General features: G+C 40.9%; 1 protein-coding gene across 1 annotated transcript in view; it reads left to right on the forward strand.

The window, feature by feature from the left end:
- Positions 1–21,255, forward strand: part of PREP (prolyl endopeptidase) — a 112,728-nt gene that overhangs the window by 9,344 nt on the left and 82,129 nt on the right. The window contains exons 3-5 of the mRNA XM_019734997.3: positions 14,999–15,132; positions 16,467–16,597; positions 19,158–19,367. Coding sequence (XP_019590556.3) covers positions 14,999–15,132; positions 16,467–16,597; positions 19,158–19,367 — 475 coding nt within the window. The remainder of the gene's footprint in view (positions 1–14,998; positions 15,133–16,466; positions 16,598–19,157; positions 19,368–21,255) is intronic.

Consider the following 21,255-nt stretch of genomic DNA (forward strand, 5'->3'; position numbering starts at 1 on the left):
ATGGCATAGAACAGTGCATACAGCCAGTCCTCTGCATCCATGGGTTCCCAACTGGGGATTGGTACTGTTTTCGATCTGTGGTTTGTTGAATCCATAGATGTGAAACCAGACGACATGGAAGGCTGACTGTATAGTTACTGGAAAAAAAAAAAAAAATCCACCTATAAGTAGACCCATGCAATTCAAACCCCTGTTGTTCAAGGGTCAACTGGATACTCAAAATATGAGCATCGCAACATGTAATTGATATAAAATATTATTAAGGTAGTTTACATTCTTTTTCTCAAAATAAATTTTTGAAATTCTGTGTATTTTGCACTTCAGCACGTATCAATTCACACCAACCACATTTCAGATACTCAGTAGCCACCTGTGGTTAGTGGCTACTGTGCTGGACAACTAAGATGGGCCAACTTTTCTTTTGATTATAGATGTAAAGAATATAAATAAATGTTAGCAGGTTAAAGAGAGCATAATTTATCACAGGAATTGAAAAATAGTTTAATACTAATATGTTAATAGATTAAACAAGCTACATAATTATCCTGGTTAATATTATAAAGACATTAAAGTAAAACAAAAAGTAGGAATAACAATGCTTTAACAAGATGACATCTCATTCAGAATAACTTAAATACTAGGCTAGAATGTCTCTGTCACTGCTATTTCTACAGAGAGTGCCAGAAAAATGTATATACATTTTAAAAAAGAAAAACTGTATTAAAATTGTAATACTCAATATATACCGATAACAAAAGATGACTACAGGTGTGACTTCTGCAGTTACAGGAGGTGCTCAAAGTGGTTACCATCAGTGTCCAGACACTTCTGATTACGGTGAACTACTGCTTGAGCAATGTGGACCAAAGTGTCCACTGGTATACATTTTTTTGGCACCCCCAGTAGATGTTTGCAAAGTTTTGACTAGTGCAATAAAAAAATGAACCAAAATTTGGAGAGGAGAGATAAAATTATCAATAATTGTAGATTATATGATTGTATATCTAGAAAATGTAAGGGAAACAACTGGAAACTTACTAGAATTAATGAGTTCAATAAAGTGAATATGTACAAAGTAAATATAACATCAGTAGCACTCATGTATACCATTAATAATGAAACATTAAACCTGTCTGAGCAACAGCATAATGCAAATACTTGAGAATGATGAAGAGATTTCAAGCCTACTGGGAGAGTAGTAATATCACCTCAGAAATATGGAGATCTAGAAAAGGGCCAGTTTGGGGCATTATTTATAATAGTGAAAAATAGGAAATAATCGCCATTTCCAATAGTGTCGTGTTTAAGCAGAATACGGTGAATTTGCTTGACGAAGTAGTATATGTATCTATAAAAATGTTGAGCTATACAGATTGCTTACTAACATGAAAAAGTGCTTATGGTACAACATTAAATGGGAGAAGGAGGCAGGATTGCAGTGCTCCAAATAATTACAACTGTAAGAAAATCTATATGGAAATACAAACTAAAGAACAAAAAGTTAAAGGGAAAGCTCTGGGTTCAAAGCACTTTATGAGATATCTACTAACTACAATTTACTCTTGTAGTGTCTGAACTGTAGTGAGATCTCACTGGTGTAAAGTGGGAAGGCTTTAGCATGAGGTGCCAGAGAGGGAGTTTTGCAGTCGTTAAAAAACGATCTGGAGACTAGATGGGCAGGACCCGGCAGTTGGCCCACACTTCCCACTCAGCAGGCATTTCCAGCTTGTCCTTTGGGGATTGCAGGAAGTGTGTGGAGTCTTGGTGCACCTCAGCATTCTCACCCTGAGGTAATTCCAGCCTCCAGTCTAATAACAAGACTCTACCCCCCACGCCCGTTCCCATGATATTAATATGCACATGGTTGACCTCCTAATCTTTAACTTCCTATATTTCCCTCTCGTTTCCTGTGGGAGACAAACAAGTGAACGCCAAACAGCACACTCTCCCTTAGCTCTTTGCAACTTCTTTGTTCCCCTCTGTCATTCTCCAGGTGCCTTCAGGTATGCCCTGTTCAGATCTTATTTATGAGATCTCATCCAGGGCCGTCTCCCTGTCTTCCTCTGCCTGTCCACAAGCCGCTCTGCATACCCCTTGATGTAGCTGGAACCCCCACGCCCTTTCTTTTATCACCTCTCCCAGTAACATCTCCCATCAGTATAAGCAGTTCTCTTCATGATCAGCACTGGCCCAATGGCCAAATCCAGAGACTTTAAAATCGTCCTGTGTTCTTCACTGCACAGATGGACCACAATTCCAGGGGAAGTGTAGAGCCTTGTGTAACTGGCAAGAGGACTGCTCTGCCGGCTCTCAGGCCCTGGGAGTTTACTTACATCGCTTTCATCGCTGAGACAGCAGTGTCACTGGCGGGTGACTGTGGGACTACTACATGAGTCTTTTTCCTGGCCTCTCTGCCTGTTGTGCAGTCAGTCCACACTGCACCATTTGCTGTCTCTCCTTCCTGATGGTACCGTGTTTCCCTGAAAATAAGACCTAGCTGGACCATCAGCTCTGATGCGTCTTTTGCAGCAAAAATTAATATAAGACCTGGTATTATATTTTATATTATATTATATTATGTTATGTTTTATATTATATTATATTACATTACATTACACTACATTATATAAGACCCAGGCTTATTTTACTATAAGACCGGGTCTTATATTAATTTTTGCTCCAAAAGACACGTTAGAGCTGATTGTTCGGCTAGGTCTTATTTTTGGGGAAACACAGGTAATAAATTCTCTTTATATTACAGGGTTTGGTTTTGAAGGCCCATGGTCCAAATACAAACAATGTGTTTATAACCTCTTGAGGAATCTCACCATCGTACCTGTCTTATTAGGACTTCAACCTCGTAGTTGAATATTGCAGCCCTTGTTACTGAATTACTGAAGGGGAGATACAATAGAGAAAGGAAAAAATTACACTTTTCAGGGGCTAGCTGCCCTAATTGTAACTAATTCTTAAGTCTGGCTTTCATAGAAACTCTGTCCTGGGTCTTTGGTACATGAAGTAACTGAATGGAGACTATCAGCTGCATCTATGGAATGACTAATTTTGTTTTTCTTCCTGAGAACTGCCCTGGCAAAATGAGAGTAACAACAGCTCCATTTCCTTTGTGGAATCATGAGAGAAATACTCTAATAGGAATCAGCAAAAACCAAAACATTTGTTTTTGTTTGTGTTCATTCCTTCTAAAAGAATAAAATTACTATTTGTTTCACAGAGGATCAAAGGAATATGCAACATAGGTTTTCTTTTTTAGGACATTATTTGCTCTCCCTTTCCATGTTCCGATTGGCTGAATAGTTAGGGTAGTATATCAGACGTGCCAATAAGGGAATAGAAAAGGAGAGAGAACAGAAGTCCTTCAGTCTTGCAGGGTAGGAAACCTAGAAATGTCACCTTTCTCTTCCCCTGCTTCCTTCCTTGGCGGGAAGGATTTAAACCCTAAAGGCCTTCTGATCATCTCCAGTATTTTAGGTAGTCTAGGATTTCTGTGGAGGTATTTTCATGTCGCAGGTCAGTGGAGAACAGAATTTAGGGAGGTCAACACCTGCTTTTCGGTATCATTCCTGTCTACCCTGAAATCTGCTTTTATGTTTGTTTGCTTGCTTTTGTTTTTGTTCTTTAAGGTTAACCCTAAAAGTGGGTAGCCTGGGGAGTTCCTACTCTGTTCTGGTACCGATGTGGCCGAGTTCTCCCTGCACAGTGGACTTGGCCTAGCATAGAACACAGCCAGCGTGTGGAAGAGCTAGCGGGGGGCTAGGTGAGCAGGCATTCGTTTGTCCAGTTGCATTTCCCATCAGGCCACCACACTGTCAGGCTGCAGGGCTAATAAGAGGAAACTTGCTCCCAGGACTTCCAGTACCATGAAGGTCTGGTTTAATGTCTCTAAGCCAAAAGACAGCAGGTAAAGCTTTACTGTGGTCCTAAGAATACATTAATTAAAAGGATGAAAGACTGGTTTTTGTTTATGGGGTGCTTTGAAGGAGATAGTTCCTTCATCCTGTGACTTGCAGACATTTGTGCTGTTTCTTCTGTTGAAAGGCAGGGAGGAGGAGTAGAGTATTTGCCAGATGGAGCTAGAAGGCAAAACACACGGATCGTAGTGCTTGGTCTTCCATTTTTTTGTTTTGTGAGCATAGCAAGCTAGTCAAGAGCCACGTCTTGACTAGATTCATCCCCAGATTCATTTTCTTCACCTATAAAATGAATATAATCATACTGAATTCATCTAGATCCAGAGTTTTACTGGCACCCAACTGAAAATGCATGTAAAAATTAATTTTCCATACACAACAGATCTGTACAAACAGTGCAGCTTGGGCAGAACCGCTTGAATGGATTGGGATATAGCCGTTCAGACTCTATTCCTCCAATTGCTTTGTCAGAATGTTGAACTTTAAAGACTCTTCTTCTCATTTCATCCATGAAACCAAGCAGGAGTTTCCTTTTGAGTTCTAGGATTTTTAGGAAAAAACTTATGTTCTGAGCATTGATTTTTTTTTTTTAATGGAACTATGATTTCTAAGTGTCGTTTCATTGTTCTCAAGCGTGATGCTTAAACTAGGCAGAAGAGTACCTTGAAGCTATTTGGTAGCATTCCTTTTAATTGGTATCTTCTGATCTGCAAAGGTGGCCTTTGAAACTTCCTGCCACCTATTCATTAATGTTTCATGTAAGGACCTGGATTGAAAATTGCTACTGTCATCCCTTCCCTAGTGGAAACGGGAAGTGCTTTAGGTAAATATATTACCGCATAGTATCTCAATCTCCAAGACTTCTCAGGTCTTAAATGTCTCACCACCTCCTATAGAAATGTTTAGCTTTATTGTAGTTTATAAACAGACTTCTCATAAACCCATAGTTGAAATACGTATTTAAGGAACAGCTTCCTTTTGATCTGTGCGTGGGATAGTCATCAAAAGTATGAGGAAGTTACTGGTACTGGGCCATCTAAGCACTGCATTCTTTTTTCTTTTTCTATCTCCTTTTCTTGCCTTTTGCAACAAGGTTTTCGATGCAAGCAGTAGAAATTGATTCTGGCTAAGTTAGGTCCATAGGGAATTTACGGCAAGGATATGAGGCCAGCTCCTGGGAGGGACAAAGGCCAGGCTCGGAGCAGACAGGAACCAGTGTTCTAGGGCTCGATGGCAGGAACTTCCACCTTTTACTCAGCACTGCTAATGGTATCGGTGATCTCTAGCCATTCAACCCTCTGTTACTTGTTCAAGTGACTGCATCCCAGGAGAGGGAGTTTTGATTGGCCTAGCACCAGACGAGTGCTCATGCCTGGGCTGTACTGCCAACAATAAGAAAAGATTGGGTGGAAGCTCCAAGGACCCTCGCTGGCTTCTGTAGCAGTGGGATGACTACTGCAGTTGCCGTACCGCTAAGAAAGGAGGACACTGGGGAAGGAGAATGGATGGCACAGGTCCACTGGTTTCATTCTCTTTTTCCTTCTCCACATGTGCTCATCCTTACCTTTTCTTCCCTGTCCTAAGTTTACCTGTGTGTCCACTGTGCCAAGAATTAGGTTAAATGGGGGGGGGGGGGTCAGGAGGGCAGCGCAGGAAGGAAGGGAGACACTGGCATAAGCAAGAGATGTGTTCCACGCTGATATAGGATTACATTCTAGCCGAGGAGGACCAGTGATTGGAGACAGACAAGCCCCTTAACCATTGAGTTGTTGAGTTGCTACAGGTCAGTGCTGAAAGATGGTTGAGCCACGTCTTGACTAGAAACTAGGTATCTAGTCATGTTTGTTCACCATCAGAGAAAGCTCTATTTTAGAAAAGTGGACCCTAAACCATTGATGAAATGCTTGAAGTGCTTGTGTACATTTAACACTGATATTTTCCCTGTAGGCAGTGACTCTGCTTTAGTTTCAATCATCTGCATTTTCTCTAAGGGAAATGCTGAAATCCAATAGGGTACCTTTGGGAAAGCAGTGGTTCAAGACTAACAACTAAAGAACTAAGATAAAGCTGACATCTCCCAGGCTCTTTGTTTTTCCTGTTTCTCCCCCATACTCATTCTGCCATGTCCTGGGGAGAAAGCACTCCGTTGTAAAAATCACCTAGGCACTTGTTAAAAATTCGCTAGCTCTACTTCTGGAGCATCTGATTTCAGTAGAAATCTCTGTTTCCCAAGCCACCTCATTAGGTAATTCTTAAGATCCAGAAAGCTTGGGAACATGGCCTAGAAAATGCCTAGTTAGACATGATTAGAGCAGGATAATGACACCTTTGATTATTACGGGGGCCACTTTCAAGGAGCTGAGGTTTAGTAGGTGCCTCACTGTTATTTATAGCATCTTCATAAATTAAAGGGACAGTGTAGTTCTAATTTTTCTCACTGGGGGAAACCAAGACGTGTCATAATAAATAATTCTGGGACTCTTCTATAACATTGTATGGTGCTCTGACCATTTGAATCAGCTCTCTGTTTAATCATACGCATGAGTCTTGGAACTCCAGTTCTGCCTCCAAAAAAAATCTCCTAACTTTCTCCTTGTTTTTATCCCCGCTGACGTTGCCCTCATTTAAACATGCATTGCCACTGAGCTAGATATTTAGTAGCTTCCTAAGTTGTCTCCCTACTTCCAGAATTGTCTTTCCACCCGTTGTCCCCCAGCAACTAATGAGAACCCTTTAGAGAACTTGGAACCTGTTGATTCATGGGAAGGCAATAGTGTATAGTCATTAAATGAGCAGCTTTACAGGTAGAAAGACAGGTTTGAATCTTAGCTTGACAGTTTTATTAGATGTGTGACATTGGTCATGTTTTGTAATCTCTCCAGGCTTCAATTTTATGATTTATAATTTGGAGAAAATTACTGTGCTTGGTTGTGGTGGAAATTAAGTGGTAGTGTTTTTGAACCATGTAGCACAATGGCAGACGCACGTAAGTGCTTACTGCATGCTTGCCACTGCATTTATTATTGAACAGTTCAAATAGCATGGAAATGTTCTGCTTAATAATTAAAAGACCTCGTTTCTAAAGCTAGCTGGGAAAAATCCTTTTATTGCACTTTTGGGCTCTTTTCCTCTACTTTCATGCTTATTGCTCTGTTCAGATCTTCTTTCTTTGTGGATCAATTTGAGTTATTTGTATTTCCTAGAAAATGGTGTCTATCACTGGGATTTTTAAAATTTACTAGCATGGAGTTATGTGTAGTATTTCTGAAGTACAAGAAACTTTACTGTCCCTGTCTGTGGCTATATTTCTTCATCGTTTCTAATGTTGAGTATCTGTCACTCTTCTCCCCTTTTCTGATTAGGTTAGCCAGAGCTTTGGTTGAGTGTTTTTTTCCTTCTTTTTTAAAAAAGCAGCAGTTCTAGGGCTTACACTCTTTTAATTTTCTAGTTCTTTAATTTCTTTGTATTTTCTTGCTGTAAAACTTTTTGATTGGAACATTTAGTTTAATTTCACTGTTTCTCGTCTACTGATAAAACACCTTCCGTGTGAATACCTTTTTCCGGCTACTCCCGCCAGCCTTTGGGCAAACTTCTGGTCGAGTCCTCCTCTTCCAGCTGCTCATGTTCAGCCAGCCTCACCTTGCTTAGCCAACTGCAGGACTCCGAGAAGCGCTGTGTTAGTCAGGACTTTTGATGAGCAGTGCCTGAAACCCAGCTCACAGAGCTCACATAAAAGCTGAGTGGCTCACATAAATGGATCACAGCCTGATCCAGGAGTAGACGTGACACTTCTGGAAACCTGTCTTTCTTTGTCTCTTAGGTCATCTGCTTTTCTCTGATTGTGTTATTTTCCAGCAGCCTCTCCGGTGTGGTAGGGAAAGAGGGGCCTTGTCTCTTTAGGTTTCACACAGTCGTTGTAGCCCCAAATCTCATAAAAGGACGTACGTAACTTCTATCTTCTAATGTGCATCTCTGTCCCTGAAAAAGGATTCTGGTTGCCTGGGTTTATGACTCTTTTATGGACTGTTGTCTGTAGATAAGAATTGATGGAAAGACTCTGCTTCTGAAAATGAACAGAGTGTGTACTTATATAAAAAGTGTGGAAACGATTTAGCATTGTTAGAATATAGACAGAAGTTATGCTATCAGGAACATTATCTAGACAGATTGTGGTACAAGTTACCAGTACACAGAGATGGTAAAATTTGACCCAGAGAGAGGGTAAACCCCAAATTTCCTGAAGGCATAACTGTCACTTTTCCATACCCGGCCCTTTTAGCTGGATACGGAGCACCTTCCGTGGGCCAGTGTACCTTGTCCATCACAGTGAGGTCACAGGCCTTCGGTGTGTCGCACATCCAGGCACCAATACTGGCCCCCAAGCCTGTCCAGCTACACGTCTGAATTCAGTGCTGCGGACGCCCATGGGTATGGGAGTCATGGTAACAAGGCTTTAGACCAGCCACACGCCTCCCCTGCATGGATGTCCTGACTGGCTGTGGGTCAATCCCAGGTCTAGGGTATGGGTGCTCTGATGGCCAGAGGAGGTCACATCCCCCTGTCTGTCAGTGGGACTTCCCACTGACAGATGTCAACTCCAAATGTTTCTACTACATTCCCTGAACTTTATTTGTTAGTGATCCTTCCTTATTTTCTAAATATTTTTGTTGTAATTTGGATTCCCTCATTGATACAAGAATTATTTGAATTATTTAAGAGAGGATGTTTATGTGTCTAACTGCTTCATGACTGGGTTCTTAGTTAGGTGTGGATTTGAGGTGCATAGCACCTCTGTCCTTGCCAAGAGTGTGTGCACGGAAGAACAGAGAAAGATGGGGTTAACTTGCAGCTTTGAATGAGCTCCCTGGTTCTGGTTAGATTTGAGAACAAGGCTTGACTCGCAGGTCAAAATGAGGATTTCAGCTTCCTTCCCCCTGATTGCCAGTGACTAGTCCCAGTGAGGGAACTGATTTGCCCATATGGGGACAGGTGAGGAAGTGAAAAGAGACCTGGCAGGGCTTGTGGAAGGCCTCACCTGGTCTGTCAGTCATGGAAGCTCACCAGGAGCCTTACTTACCTGAGAGCAGACGGTCTCTGAGAAAAAGAAATGGATCCACTCAGGAATTTTAATGTTAAAAGACAAGCCTCGCCAATTGAATTTGGTATTTCTCCTCCCCCAGAATGAGTCGAGGGTTTGTGGGGCCGGGAAGACAAAGGCACCTCACTTAGTTGAGATGAATGGTATTGTGGTCACAGTGCTTCTTGGGCTCGGGTTTCCTTTGTTGTCTGATGTACTGTGAATTTTGTCAATATTCAGTGAGTACTGAAAACTAAGGCACACTCTTTTTCTTTTTTTCTTTTTTAGTATAGATTCCTCATATTAGTCTTGTAAAAGTACATGATTCCATTCCTTTGTAGTCTCAATTTCTAGACATGTTTCCTAAAGCAGCTGCATCTAATTTTCTGTTTGGCATGACTTGCCTCCAGTTTTCCGTGTGACGGTCCCACCCTCCTGGCCCTGGGTCCTGCAGCCTCAGTGATGAACTTTGCCACCTCATGGCTTCTTTTTTAACGGGGTTATCCCTGCCGTTGGGGAGTCTTTACCAGATTCTGCTGAACTTCCAGCCGTGAGGCGATCCAAGTATGCTTCCTCCTTTGGCCACCAGCATGCGCTCAGCCTTCCCATGGGGCGGGAATCCTGGTTTTCTGCCAGGCCATGCTGTGATACCAACCACTTACTTTCTTCAGAAGCCTCTGATTGTTGCTTTAATAAGGTTGTCGTACACACACACACACGTGTGTGTGTGTGTGTGTGTGTGCACGTGCGGACTTTCGTAGTTTGCAGCAGAAACTCCTCAGTTTGTGGGATACAGATTGCACCATCCCTAGTTTTCATTGGTATTTGGGACAAGTGGAGGTTGATAGCCATGCTCGAGTCAGTCCTCTGCTGGGAATTCCCTCTGGTCTTCCTGACTGACTACATGCCCACTCCCCCCAACCCCCTGCCCATCCTGTCCTATCCTGGAAATAGGTTCCCCATTCATTGGTTTTCCTGTAGCAGTTACCTTTATCCCTAATTCATCTTTTTAATCTCATGTTATATAATCCTGCTGTTTTGTGTGTAAATGTGTGTGTATATATGTACACACATATATGTACATTATATATATTTAATGAGTAACTGAATCATTTTTATTCATATATGTAAGAATTATAAAATGACTTGAGGTATTTTGTGGATTAAAATACAGTACATGTGAGGACAACTTGAAAAAAATTCTTCCTGAAGACAGTAGAGGTAAAGGAATCCCCAGCTTCCAAACTGAGTGGCTCTCTGTCAGGCAGCTTTGCTTTTTTTTTTTAATGGTAATAAGTAAATGAAATTAATGTGAGATCTGCTGTCCTCAAGTTTTTGTGTGCAATACAGTATTGCTCACTGTAGGAACAGTGTTGTGCAGCAGAGCTCTAGAATTGAACCAGCTTGCATACCTAACCCTGTGCTTTGCCTCGAAGCTTTCTCATAGTCAAGGCAAAATGAGAATGAGATATGAACAGGATTTCTTTGCCTTGAGCACTTAATTCTTAGGAAAATGTGTTCAGATTCATCCCTGGCTATAAAATCTACACTTTTGAGCCTCTCTAGAGGCTCAGCTGCAGGTGTTGTTAATGCGCTCTCAGGTTGCAGTTGTTTTAATAGTATCCTGGAGTGTGACTTTGGATGCTGAAACTCCTAAGGAACAAAGAGGGTTTTAATTCTCTTCACCCTGCTTCTTTATCATCGTGTAATTCCCCCAGTTCTTGTTTTTCTTTACGCTATACCTTCCCTCCTCTTCCCCCAAATTTGTTCTAATATTTAGACCAAGAAACCAGACTATTAAATCCATAAATGACCAAAAAGGTATTTCCCTGGTTAAAATACCAGAAATATTATTGGCATTCCCGGTACCCTAAATTTCACAAAGCCCCTTTACAGACAATTTCCTACCACCTTCATGAAAAGGATTTGCTCAAGTTATGAAGGTGTATGTTATGAAAGAACTTGAGACTTTAAGGAATTTGAACACTGTTTGGCTTTGTGTCTAGATGTTTGACTTGGACGGGTACAGTCTTTAAATACTGCTCTCTTGAAAGTAGACTAATATTTGTGGGTGGGAGGTGACAAAATTGGATGCAATAATCCTAGAATTATTTAGTAACATTGCTATGCCTGGCATAACAGTTTTATGAACATTTTAAATGAGAAAAACCAATGTGTCTGCTTTAGCCTGAGATGGATTCTGTTGCAACAGTTGTGATTTGTACCATGAGGCATCTAAAAGAAGAAAAGCAGAATAGAGAAACAATCAAAGAACACAGTTCTACTTTCCCAAGGAAAACTAACTGAGCAATCTACGACTCTTGGACCCACCATGGTCCTCCTAGAGCCAGGATATCCTACAGCCAGGATAAGGCCTACATGCAGCCTCGCTCAAACACAAATCAGGAGTGGGGAAATGAAGTCTGCAGGGTGCTCCCCTCAGAGGAACCCCCCGAATGGAAGTGGAGGGGCCAGCCTAGATCCTGAACATACTGGGGTCTCAGAGTGGGAGCCCTAAGTAGCTAGAATGTTCTAGTGAGGCCCTTCTGGGAAATAGCCATCAAACTTACACATTAACATGTGCTGTGCCCATTTTCTCTGTCCCCTCTCCCATTATAATGGCCATTGCCGCTCCTTTTACAGACCAGCCATTTCACGTGGCCTCCTCTCTCACCAGACCACTGCCCCAGCTTCCTGACTGCTTCCCTGTTTTCACTCTTGTTCCCCTATAGTCTGTTCTTCGCCCACAGCAATCCAGATTATGTAACTGTCTCCTTACCTAATCATAGCTCGTTTGCACTTAGAATGACGATTCAAACTTCTATCTGCCCTCCAGGTTTCTCTGACCTGGCTCCTGCCTGGGTCTCTGCTCTCTCTCTCTCCTTCCCAGCCTCATGACTTACTCTGCTTCATGCCGCTGAGCTCCTGCCCCAGGGCCTTGTACTTGGCGTTTCCTAGGCCTGGAACCCTCTTCTCTTCTTTGCATGGCTGTTCCCTCTCACTTATCAGACCTCAATTCAACACCTCCTCAGAAGCACCGACTCGGCCACCCTCCCTGAAGTGGGTGCCCTCCATCTCAGTGCTTCCTGGGATCTGTGAGGAGTAACTGGTTTTTAAACTTCCAAGCCATCACAGATTGATATTTTTGTAAAATATAACAAAGACGTCTCCGCAGCGTCAGATTACTTACTTATAGCACGGCCTCTTAGTCTCTACTCATCTCACCCCGGGCTGGCAGCAAGTAGTTCAGAGCCAATACAGGTAGTGGATGTCACTTTGAGTAGCAGTGTCACACCACAGTTAGCCTAAGTGTTCCCTTAGGATTAACTGGTCTGTAACCCTCTGGCTTATGTTTTGTAGAATGTTAGCCCCGTAGAATGTTAGCTCCATGATGGCAGGGAGCTAGTCTTGGCCTTATTGCCTGTCCATCCACAACACCAGGGGCAGGGCAGACACATACTAGGTTCTTACTAAATCCTTGCTGGTGCTCTAGCACCTCAACATGCCTGTCCTGCCCAGTGCAGCCTCAGTGGGAGGCCCAGGCTAACCCCCCCATTTTTCCTGGGTGGGTCTGCTTTGTCTCCACATTTAGCATCAGGCATGGAGTTGGTCTCAATCACTGTGACAGTGACTAGAATAAAGTAATTCTGCCTTCAGAGCTATTGCTAACTCACTGTGTGATGTTGACCGGTGAGTTCAATACCATTTGCCTCCATTTCCGTGTCTGTCAAGTAGGCATGACATTTCCTTCCCCCATGAATCCAGGTCATGCTCCTGTACACATATAGTGATTTCCAGAGTGCTGCCCCCCAGGGGCTTCACAGCTGTGTATCAGTTTTGTAACTAAGAAACAAAAGCTAATTTCTTTGTTGATACTGTTTTAATGAGGTAAAGTCGGGTCAGCAAATTTCTTTTGTAAGGGGCCACATATTAAATATGGTAGGGATACACACACACACAGTTTTTTTTAAATATAAAAACTGTTATTAGCTCAAGTGCCATAGGAAAGCAGGCCTGGGTGAGATTTGCCGTTCCCTAGCAATAGTCAATTGGAATTGCATTTCTCTGGGAGTCAATGAATTTTATTTTCTGTTTGAATGAAATAAGAAGTGGGACCCATAAAAGTGTCATTTCTCTTGAATTGCTCCTCTTGCGGAAAGTGTTATTCATCATTGTATTCATGCTTACACTCTTTCTCTCTTGTTTTCAAGTGCATTATAGACATTAATGAGTTTTAGGACAGCTTTCTCTTGCCACAGAATCATGGTTCTCCAGAGCATGGTTGGTGGTTTGTGTAGGAGAGCCCATTTTGAGCTGGGGTGGGACCTAGATCTGGATGACCCATCCAAGCGTGGACTCTGATAATGCATTTTGTCTGCCATTCAAAATAGGTATATTATGTTCTTAATTTCCTGAAGTTTTCTCCTGAAGGTTTTCCTGTTTGTAGACCTCTGATTAAACCTTCGATTGGACTTAGAGCTTATACATTTATTCTTGTTTCATTTCTTACTCATGTAGCCAGACATGAGTTACTACGAGGCAAAGTTTTTACAGTATTAGGAACTTTCTAACTGCTAAGGTATAAATAAGATATACTTGGCTACAACTGATCTGTTGTAAAAACTGCTCTTTCCCTTCCTTTGCAGCCGGGTCTCCTGACTTCCTGCAGGCCATCTCTTGCTCTTTGTATAAACCATTGTTGTTGATATTCTTACTCAGTGCCACCCATTTTCCAATTTTTGAAAATAGTCTTTCGTTTCAAATTTTAGTCAAGTTCTGTGAAGTTGACAAGGTAGTTGGTCTTGGAAAGAGCGTAAAAACAGAATTGATACAATAGTGCCTAGGGATTCTAATTTCATGTCCCGCTGTCCTTGGGGATCACCGCTGCTGACTAAGCCGGAACTTTGGCACGGTGTGAATGTAGTTTACTGACCGTATGTGATCTGAGCAGCTGTATAGTGTGTTTGTTAAGAGCCCAGAGTCAGGAGCCAGCTCTGGCACTTCTTAGCTGCATGACATTGGGCAACTTCTTAACCATGCTGAGACTCAAGTTTCTCTATCCATAAAGTTGGGCTAATTAAAGAGCCTTCTCCATTGGATTATAAGTTCCAAATGAGTTAATGCTTGCCTGGTACATAGTAGTTAGTGCCGTGTAGTATTAGTTATTATTTATTGAGGGAAAATATGCTTTCTCTGATACATATTTTTATATCTTTTTTCCTCCAGTTTTGAGACATAATTGACATGCAGCACTGAAGTTTAAGGTGGATAGCATAATGATTTGACTTACATGAAATGATTACCACAATAAGTTTAATTAACATCTGTCATCTCATATAGATACAAAAAAAAAAAAAAGAGAGAGAGAAAAATAGTTTTCCTTGTGATGAGAGCTCAGGATTCACTCTCAACAACTTTCCTGTATATCATACAGCAGTGTTAAGTCTAGTCATCATGTTGGACGTTACGGCGTAGTACTTATTTATCTTATAACTAAAAGTTTGTACCTTTTGACCAAATTTATCCATTCCTTCTGCCTCTGGTAACCACAAATCTTATCACATTTGCAATGAGTTTCTTTGGATTTTTTTAGATTTCACATATAAATGAGATCATACAGAATGCCTTTCTCTACTGACTTATTTCACTTAGTTAGCATAATGCCCTTAAGGTCCACCCATGTTGTCACAAATGGCAGAATTTCCTCCTTTCTTATAGCTGAATAATATTCCCTTGTATATACACATATACCACGTTTTCTTTATCTGCTCATCCATCAGTGGACGCTTAGGTCGTTTCCATGTCTTAGCTATTGTCAATAATGCTTCTATGTATATGGGTGCAGATAATCTCTTCGACCTAGTGTTTTTGTTTCCTTTGGATATAGTCCCAGAAGTGGAGTTGCTGGATCTCACTGATACATATTAATGGATAACTTCCCATGGAAAATTTTATATCCAACCTGCTTTGTCCATTTAAATTTTCTCTACAGGCTTTTGTGGAGGCCCAGAACAAGATTACGGTGCCATTTCTTGAGCAGTGTCCTATCAGAGGTTTATACAAAGAGAGAATGACTGAACTGTATGACTATCCCAAGTATAGTTGCCACTTCAAGAAAGGAAAACGGTATGTGAGATTGCTTTCATTTCATTTTATTTTACTTTTCTAATTGAATGCTTTCTTAAATTTTAAAACAAATTCTAAATAACTTAGTTTTCAGATTAATTCATTATAAAATAAATTCATTTCTATGCTTGAACATGAGACTAATATCTTTTGCTTTAGTGTCCAAATTCTTAAAATAAGGATTAAGAAATTTAGTAGATGTCAACTATAATTAAAAATAAATTAAAAAAAAACAAAATAAAAACATACTTACCAAAAGAAAGAAAAGAAAAAGAAATTTAGCAGAGATATGTCCTAGAAAGAGACCTAGGCCGTGGGAAATTTCCTTATGGCTAGTAATTGGTGAGATGGGATGATTCACAGATAGCAGTGGAGATTTGTTTGCCTCTAAAATTATCTTTGATTTATACTACCATGTTGCCCTGAAAATAAGACCTAACCAGAAAATAAGCCATAGCATAATTTTTCAGGATGACATCCCCTGAACATAAGCCTAATGCGTCTTTTGGAACAAAAATTAATATAAGACCCGGTCTTGTTTTCAGGGAAATACAGTACTTTGAAAGGTTTTTTTGTGTACATTTCTTCTATCCAAAAATGGAAATTGGCCGAGAGGTGGCACCTAATAACCTCTGTTGTCCTCGCCCTTTCACGCCCACATAACCATACTCTCTTGTTGGTTTATTAAACCTCTTTGGAAGGACAATCAAAAACTTATTTTAGAATTTCTTAGACCCTCCATTGCCACTGTGGATCAGCAAAGTATGATCTGCATGCCAAGCCCTGCCCACCATCTGTTCTTGGAAATAAAGTTTAAATGGCATGTAGCCATGTCCATTCTTTTATGTATTATCCATGGCTGCCTTCGTACAACTGTAGAGTTGGATAGTAGCTACTGTATGGCCCACAAAGCCTAAAATATTTGCAGTCTTGCCCTTTACAGAAAAGGTTTGCCTACTTCTGCCTAGGAACCTGGCTAGAGAAGGGAGCCAGCATTTTATTTTAGAAAATCTGCTTTCTTCCCTGTTGAAAAAAAGTTACTGCTTTATTTGAATATTAGTATTAATTTTAGCAAATAACACAGTCTTTATTTCTCTACATTTAGCTAACATGCAGAATTACAATAAATTATACCTAAAAGAATTCAGATCACAAACTCTAGGTACAGGGCAATGGTGGACCTTCCACCCTACTCCCCATGTCCCTGGCGTGGCCTGTATGCAGTTGTATCTTTCTGGTGCAGTTGTCTCTTTTTCTTTCTGCTTGTATGTGTTTGGTTTTATTCCACATACAGAAAATGCCGTAGCTAAATAAAGATTATCTCTGTCCCCCAGGTATTTCTATTTTTACAATACAGGTTTGCAGAACCAGCGAGTATTATATGTACAAGATTCCTTAGAGGGTGAAGCCAGAGTATTCCTAGACCCCAACATGCTCTCCGACGATGGCACGGTGGCACTTCGAGGTGAGTGCGCCACAACCAGGCCCACGGGAGTCCCGGGGCCCTCACTTGCAGATCTGGCATTGGTACAGGTGACTCACCTCTGAAATACCAGACAGAACGTGGACCATCTTGCAGAACAGATGCACACATAATATCAGGAAAGCTGATTTTTGCATAGTATATTTAGAACACATGAGTAGTCACATGTTCTTCTGATGGCATGAAGCAGAGATGGAGAGTACTTCACACTGGACCCAAATTAGCTTCTGTGGCTTCTGGGATCCTGAAGTATCATCATTTCCTGTAACAACCCTGAGAACTATCTGTGATTGGGAAAAAAAAATTCTCATCTATAAGACATTTAAGCTATACAAAGAATTTTCCAGCTATAAATATCAAACGGGAAGGAATCTTTATGAGATGTTTTTCCATGGCAGAGAGTGGTTAAGAGTTTTAAATGTTAGTTGATTGTCAGTATCTTAGAATTAAATGTAAAAAAAAAATCTTACAAAAACTGGACGACTTGATACCACGCCCCCTAAAGATGCAAGTTTCAAAACTGAATAAGTACGCCTTTCCTGCAGTTGCTATATGTCTCCTAAATAGCTCTGCCCCTGAATAAACCTCCAACAGGCCATAAATATTACCCCAGGTTTGTGCCAAAAGCACTGGTTCTAGGGTCAGGAAGTTCGCTGTTCTCTGGTTTTGTGATACAATAATTGTATTCTCCGAGAATCATCTCTTGTTAGCATCCTACGTGTTTTTAGTGAATTTGGTTCATCTTCTATAGCATCTTCTGTTTTATTAAAAAAAAAAAGCACAGGTGTAGGTTTGGCCCTGCAGAATTAAGCAGTTGGAACACTGAAATCCTGTAATCAGTTAGGTGGGGATTAAACAGATCTCAGTCATTTAGTGATTCTCTCTCCTCCTCTCCCCAAATAGGCTGTGCATATAAATGAAGATCCTTTACTAATTAGTATTGAAAGTAATCCTCACTGAAAATAAGATGCCAGAATAGCCAGTTAGTTCGGTTGGTTAAAGCGTGGTGCTCTTAACAACAAGGTTGCGGGTTTGATCCCCACATGGGCCCCTGTGAGCTGCGCCCTCCAGAACTAGATTGAAACAACTACTTGACTTGGAGCTGATGGGTCCTGGAAAAAACACACTTTAAAAAAAAAAAAAAAAAAAGAAAGATGCCGGGGTATTCTTCCATTAATTTGAGCTTGGAGTTGTAAATGAATTTAATACACTAGTACTGTGCAATAATATACCCTGTATAGGAATTCATTTAGTTTTAACAAAGGCGTATATTGCAACTCATTCAGATAGGTTTCATTATAACAGGGTCTCACATCTCACCGTGATAATTCATTCCAGGAACTTTTTTATGCAATGCTTGCTATGTACAGGCCCTGATGGATGAAAAGGAGAATTAGACATGGGATCTGGCTTCAGGCTTTGCATATTCTGAGAATGGTATTGTAGGGAAGTTACAGTATGAATAAACAACCAAATTCTTTTGATAGTATATAGATTTTTAAAACATATTTCAAATCAAAATGTTTTATTTAAGTTTTTCCTGAAAATTTTCTAATTACGTAAGTAATTCAAACACCGCAGTGTTACATGTAACGAAAAGTGAGCATTTTCTCCCCATCACCTTCTTATTGATAAGTAGGCTTTTCGAAATTTTGAACATATTTCCCATTCACAGAAGTTTCATGTAAAATAGTAGAAAACCTCAGAAAATAATTGGGTTTCTTAGGACATTTCTCAACTCCCAGTAAAGTTTAGCTAACAACAGGAAATCTCTGGTGTCAGTGTCTGGTACCAAATGCTATCTGTACTTCAAAATTATTAAAGCCACTATACACATTTAAATATTTGTAAGGAAACACTCCATAGTGATTACAGTGTTCTGTCTGTCATGCCCCCGAAGAACTAGACATGGCAGAATAGTCCATAAATGTGTCCTTTTTCTTTCTTTTTCATGGTCACTTTTGGAATGTGCACTGTGTGAGATCATTGCAAACCCCAGGCTTTACCTACCGGGCTTGTGGTAGTCAGATGGTGTAGATGTTAATCCTTGAGTGTCAGCAGTGCTCAGAAAATGAGGTTGTAAAGAATGATTTCAAACAGTTTGACTCCATTCCAGAAATTATCTAATGGCTCCAATTTAGTTCTGTTACATGATATGTGTCATAATTTAGTCATTACTCTAAAAGCAGTTTCCTTACTCCTTTCCCCCCCTCTCATTCCCTTTAGAGTATAAATAAAATATGCTGAAAGTCCAAGATGAGCTCTGCTTTTAACTGAACTGCCTATTGAATTATAGAAGTTAAAAAATGGAAGCATTTTAGTGGTCATGTAATCCAATACTTCATTTTACGGATGAAGAAACTAAGACTTGTCCAAGATCCTAAGGCAAATTCCTGGAAGACCTGGGCTCAGCCCCCTGTGTTCTTCACGACCACATCCATGTATGACATATGAGGCATATGTCAGACAGCTCAGAGGGCAGGGAGCAAGGCCAGGAGTTGTGTCTCCATGTTCACAGTTTGATTTCTCCTGTGTTCCACAGGCTATGCATTCAGTGAAGATGGTGAATATTTTGCCTATGGTCTGAGTGCTAGTGGTTCAGACTGGGTGACGATCAAGTTCATGAAAGTCGATGGTGCCAAAGAGCTTCCAGATGTGCTTGAAAGAGTCAAGTTCAGCTGTATGGCTTGGACGCATGATGGGAAGGGAATGTTTTATAACTCATACCCCCAACAAGATGGAAAAAGTGATGGTAAGTTAAGACTTCTAATGAAGGTGCCTTTTTCATGAAGTAGAAGTGTGGCTCACATGACTTTAAAAGAGAAGCTAAACCCTAGTAAGAGGTTGTTTAGTCTAGAGCCAAGATTCCTCAACGGACGTTGTATCAGTTTTTTGTGTGTAACAGATCACCCCAAAACGTACTGGTTTTGAATAAGGACTATTTATTTTTGTTTGTGAGTCTGTGGATTGACCGAGCAATTCTGGGCTTTGCTGAGTTCTGTCATGTATCTGATCAGCTGTAGGTCAGTTGGCTGATGTTGGCTGGACTCTTTCACGTATCTGGGGCCTCAGCGCTGCTCCAAGTGGTCTCCCATGCTCTAGCCGGCTAGTCCAGGCTTATTCTCATGGCGGCTCAGTAGGATTCCAAGAGGGAGAGCTGAAAGGCACAGTCTCTTGGATGCCTGGGCTTGCTGTCATATTATCACTTCCTGCATTCTGTTGGCCCTTCCCTAGTCAAGAGGTGGGAACACAGATACAGGGAACTGCTAAAACTTGGGGCCATTATTGCAATCAGCCCTTCACAAATGTATTCTGTCTCCCAAGTGGATTATAGAGAAGATGGATTTTTTTGTTTTTATAAAACCAATTTATTGAATGATGTTGAGTGATTATAAACTTTCCCGCTGTGATCATCATTATCTCTTTCCCCTGATCAGAAGTCACAGGGCCCCTGTTGGTCGCATTTATCTTGATACTTTTCTCCTTGATAACTTCCCAGACCCACCCTTGTTCCTGTCTTCTTTAGTTGCACAGAGGTCCTGTTGTGTTCAAGTGGTCCCTCAGTCTTTCCCTCTCCACTCCCCATCTTCCCAGATGGGAAGGGCCCTGTACCTTGTACGTTGCTTGTACAAGCTGTCGGTGTCATCTCCTTTATGCTGCTCCATATCCACGTGGCATACAGCATTTCATGTTGTCTTGGTCCTTATGGGTGGGTTATATAATCCCTGTGCTAGAGATTTGGAGCTGGGGTGCAGAGTCTCGTTACTTGTTGCAGGGCCTGGGGCTGGCAAGAAGCACAGCAATTCCAGTGCTTTCTGCTGCACATGTCCCCTTACCATGTCTTCATGTATCTTTGTCGTTTTTAGATATGCTTTCTTTTCCGTTTCCCCCCCAGTTGTATTGGGAATAGGCTATAATGCTTTTCATCTCTTTTGGCTATGTTTAGCTTCTGCCTTTTGATTAGACTACTGCAGTGCCTTTCGCTTCATTCACCAGTGAGAACTACAAGAGGAGCTAAGAGGTTTTTTTATTCAGGGATGTTGGCTAAAGAAAGACTTCTGTGCTGTGTACACTGAATTAGCTGCCTGTGTTAAGAGTGCCACTGAGTTAGCAAATGTTGGCTATTTTCAAGTTCTGGGAGATCAAAAAAAGTATATAAATGGCCATTTCTTGTTAGAGAACAATGTTATTAAGTTAACTTGTAAAAAACTTGGAAGTTTTTTTGTAGCCTCACTTTTCAGTGGAAAAAATAGCAATGATTAGTAATTGTGATTGAATTTAAAAAGCCAGAGCCTTCTGCCAGCTGCAACTGTATTGCTCTGTTATTAAGAGAACCTCAACAGCCTCTTAGGTTGTGCGATGGAGGAGGCCCTTACAGTAAAAGCTGAGCAGTTCTGACCATGCATTTCTTACCAGTGTTCCTGGAAAACCCTTGGAAAATCACCAAGTACTCTGAGGCTTTTCTTCTATTAGGATATTATCTTGCGTTTTTTCTTCATTGACCTAAAAGCTTGGTACAGTTTCAGAATGCAAGGAAAAGTTCATTCTCATCACAGCTTCCAAAATCGGGATATATGTGTGAATTACTTCCAGGGTAATACCCAACTGATACTTAACTTTTTTTTTTTAATAGTTAGCTT

This window comes from Rhinolophus sinicus, chromosome 2 (genome assembly GCF_057876585.1).
Source record: "Rhinolophus sinicus isolate RSI-liver-muscle chromosome 2, RSI-T2T, whole genome shotgun sequence".
Classification (NCBI taxonomy): domain Eukaryota; kingdom Metazoa; phylum Chordata; class Mammalia; order Chiroptera; family Rhinolophidae; genus Rhinolophus; species Rhinolophus sinicus.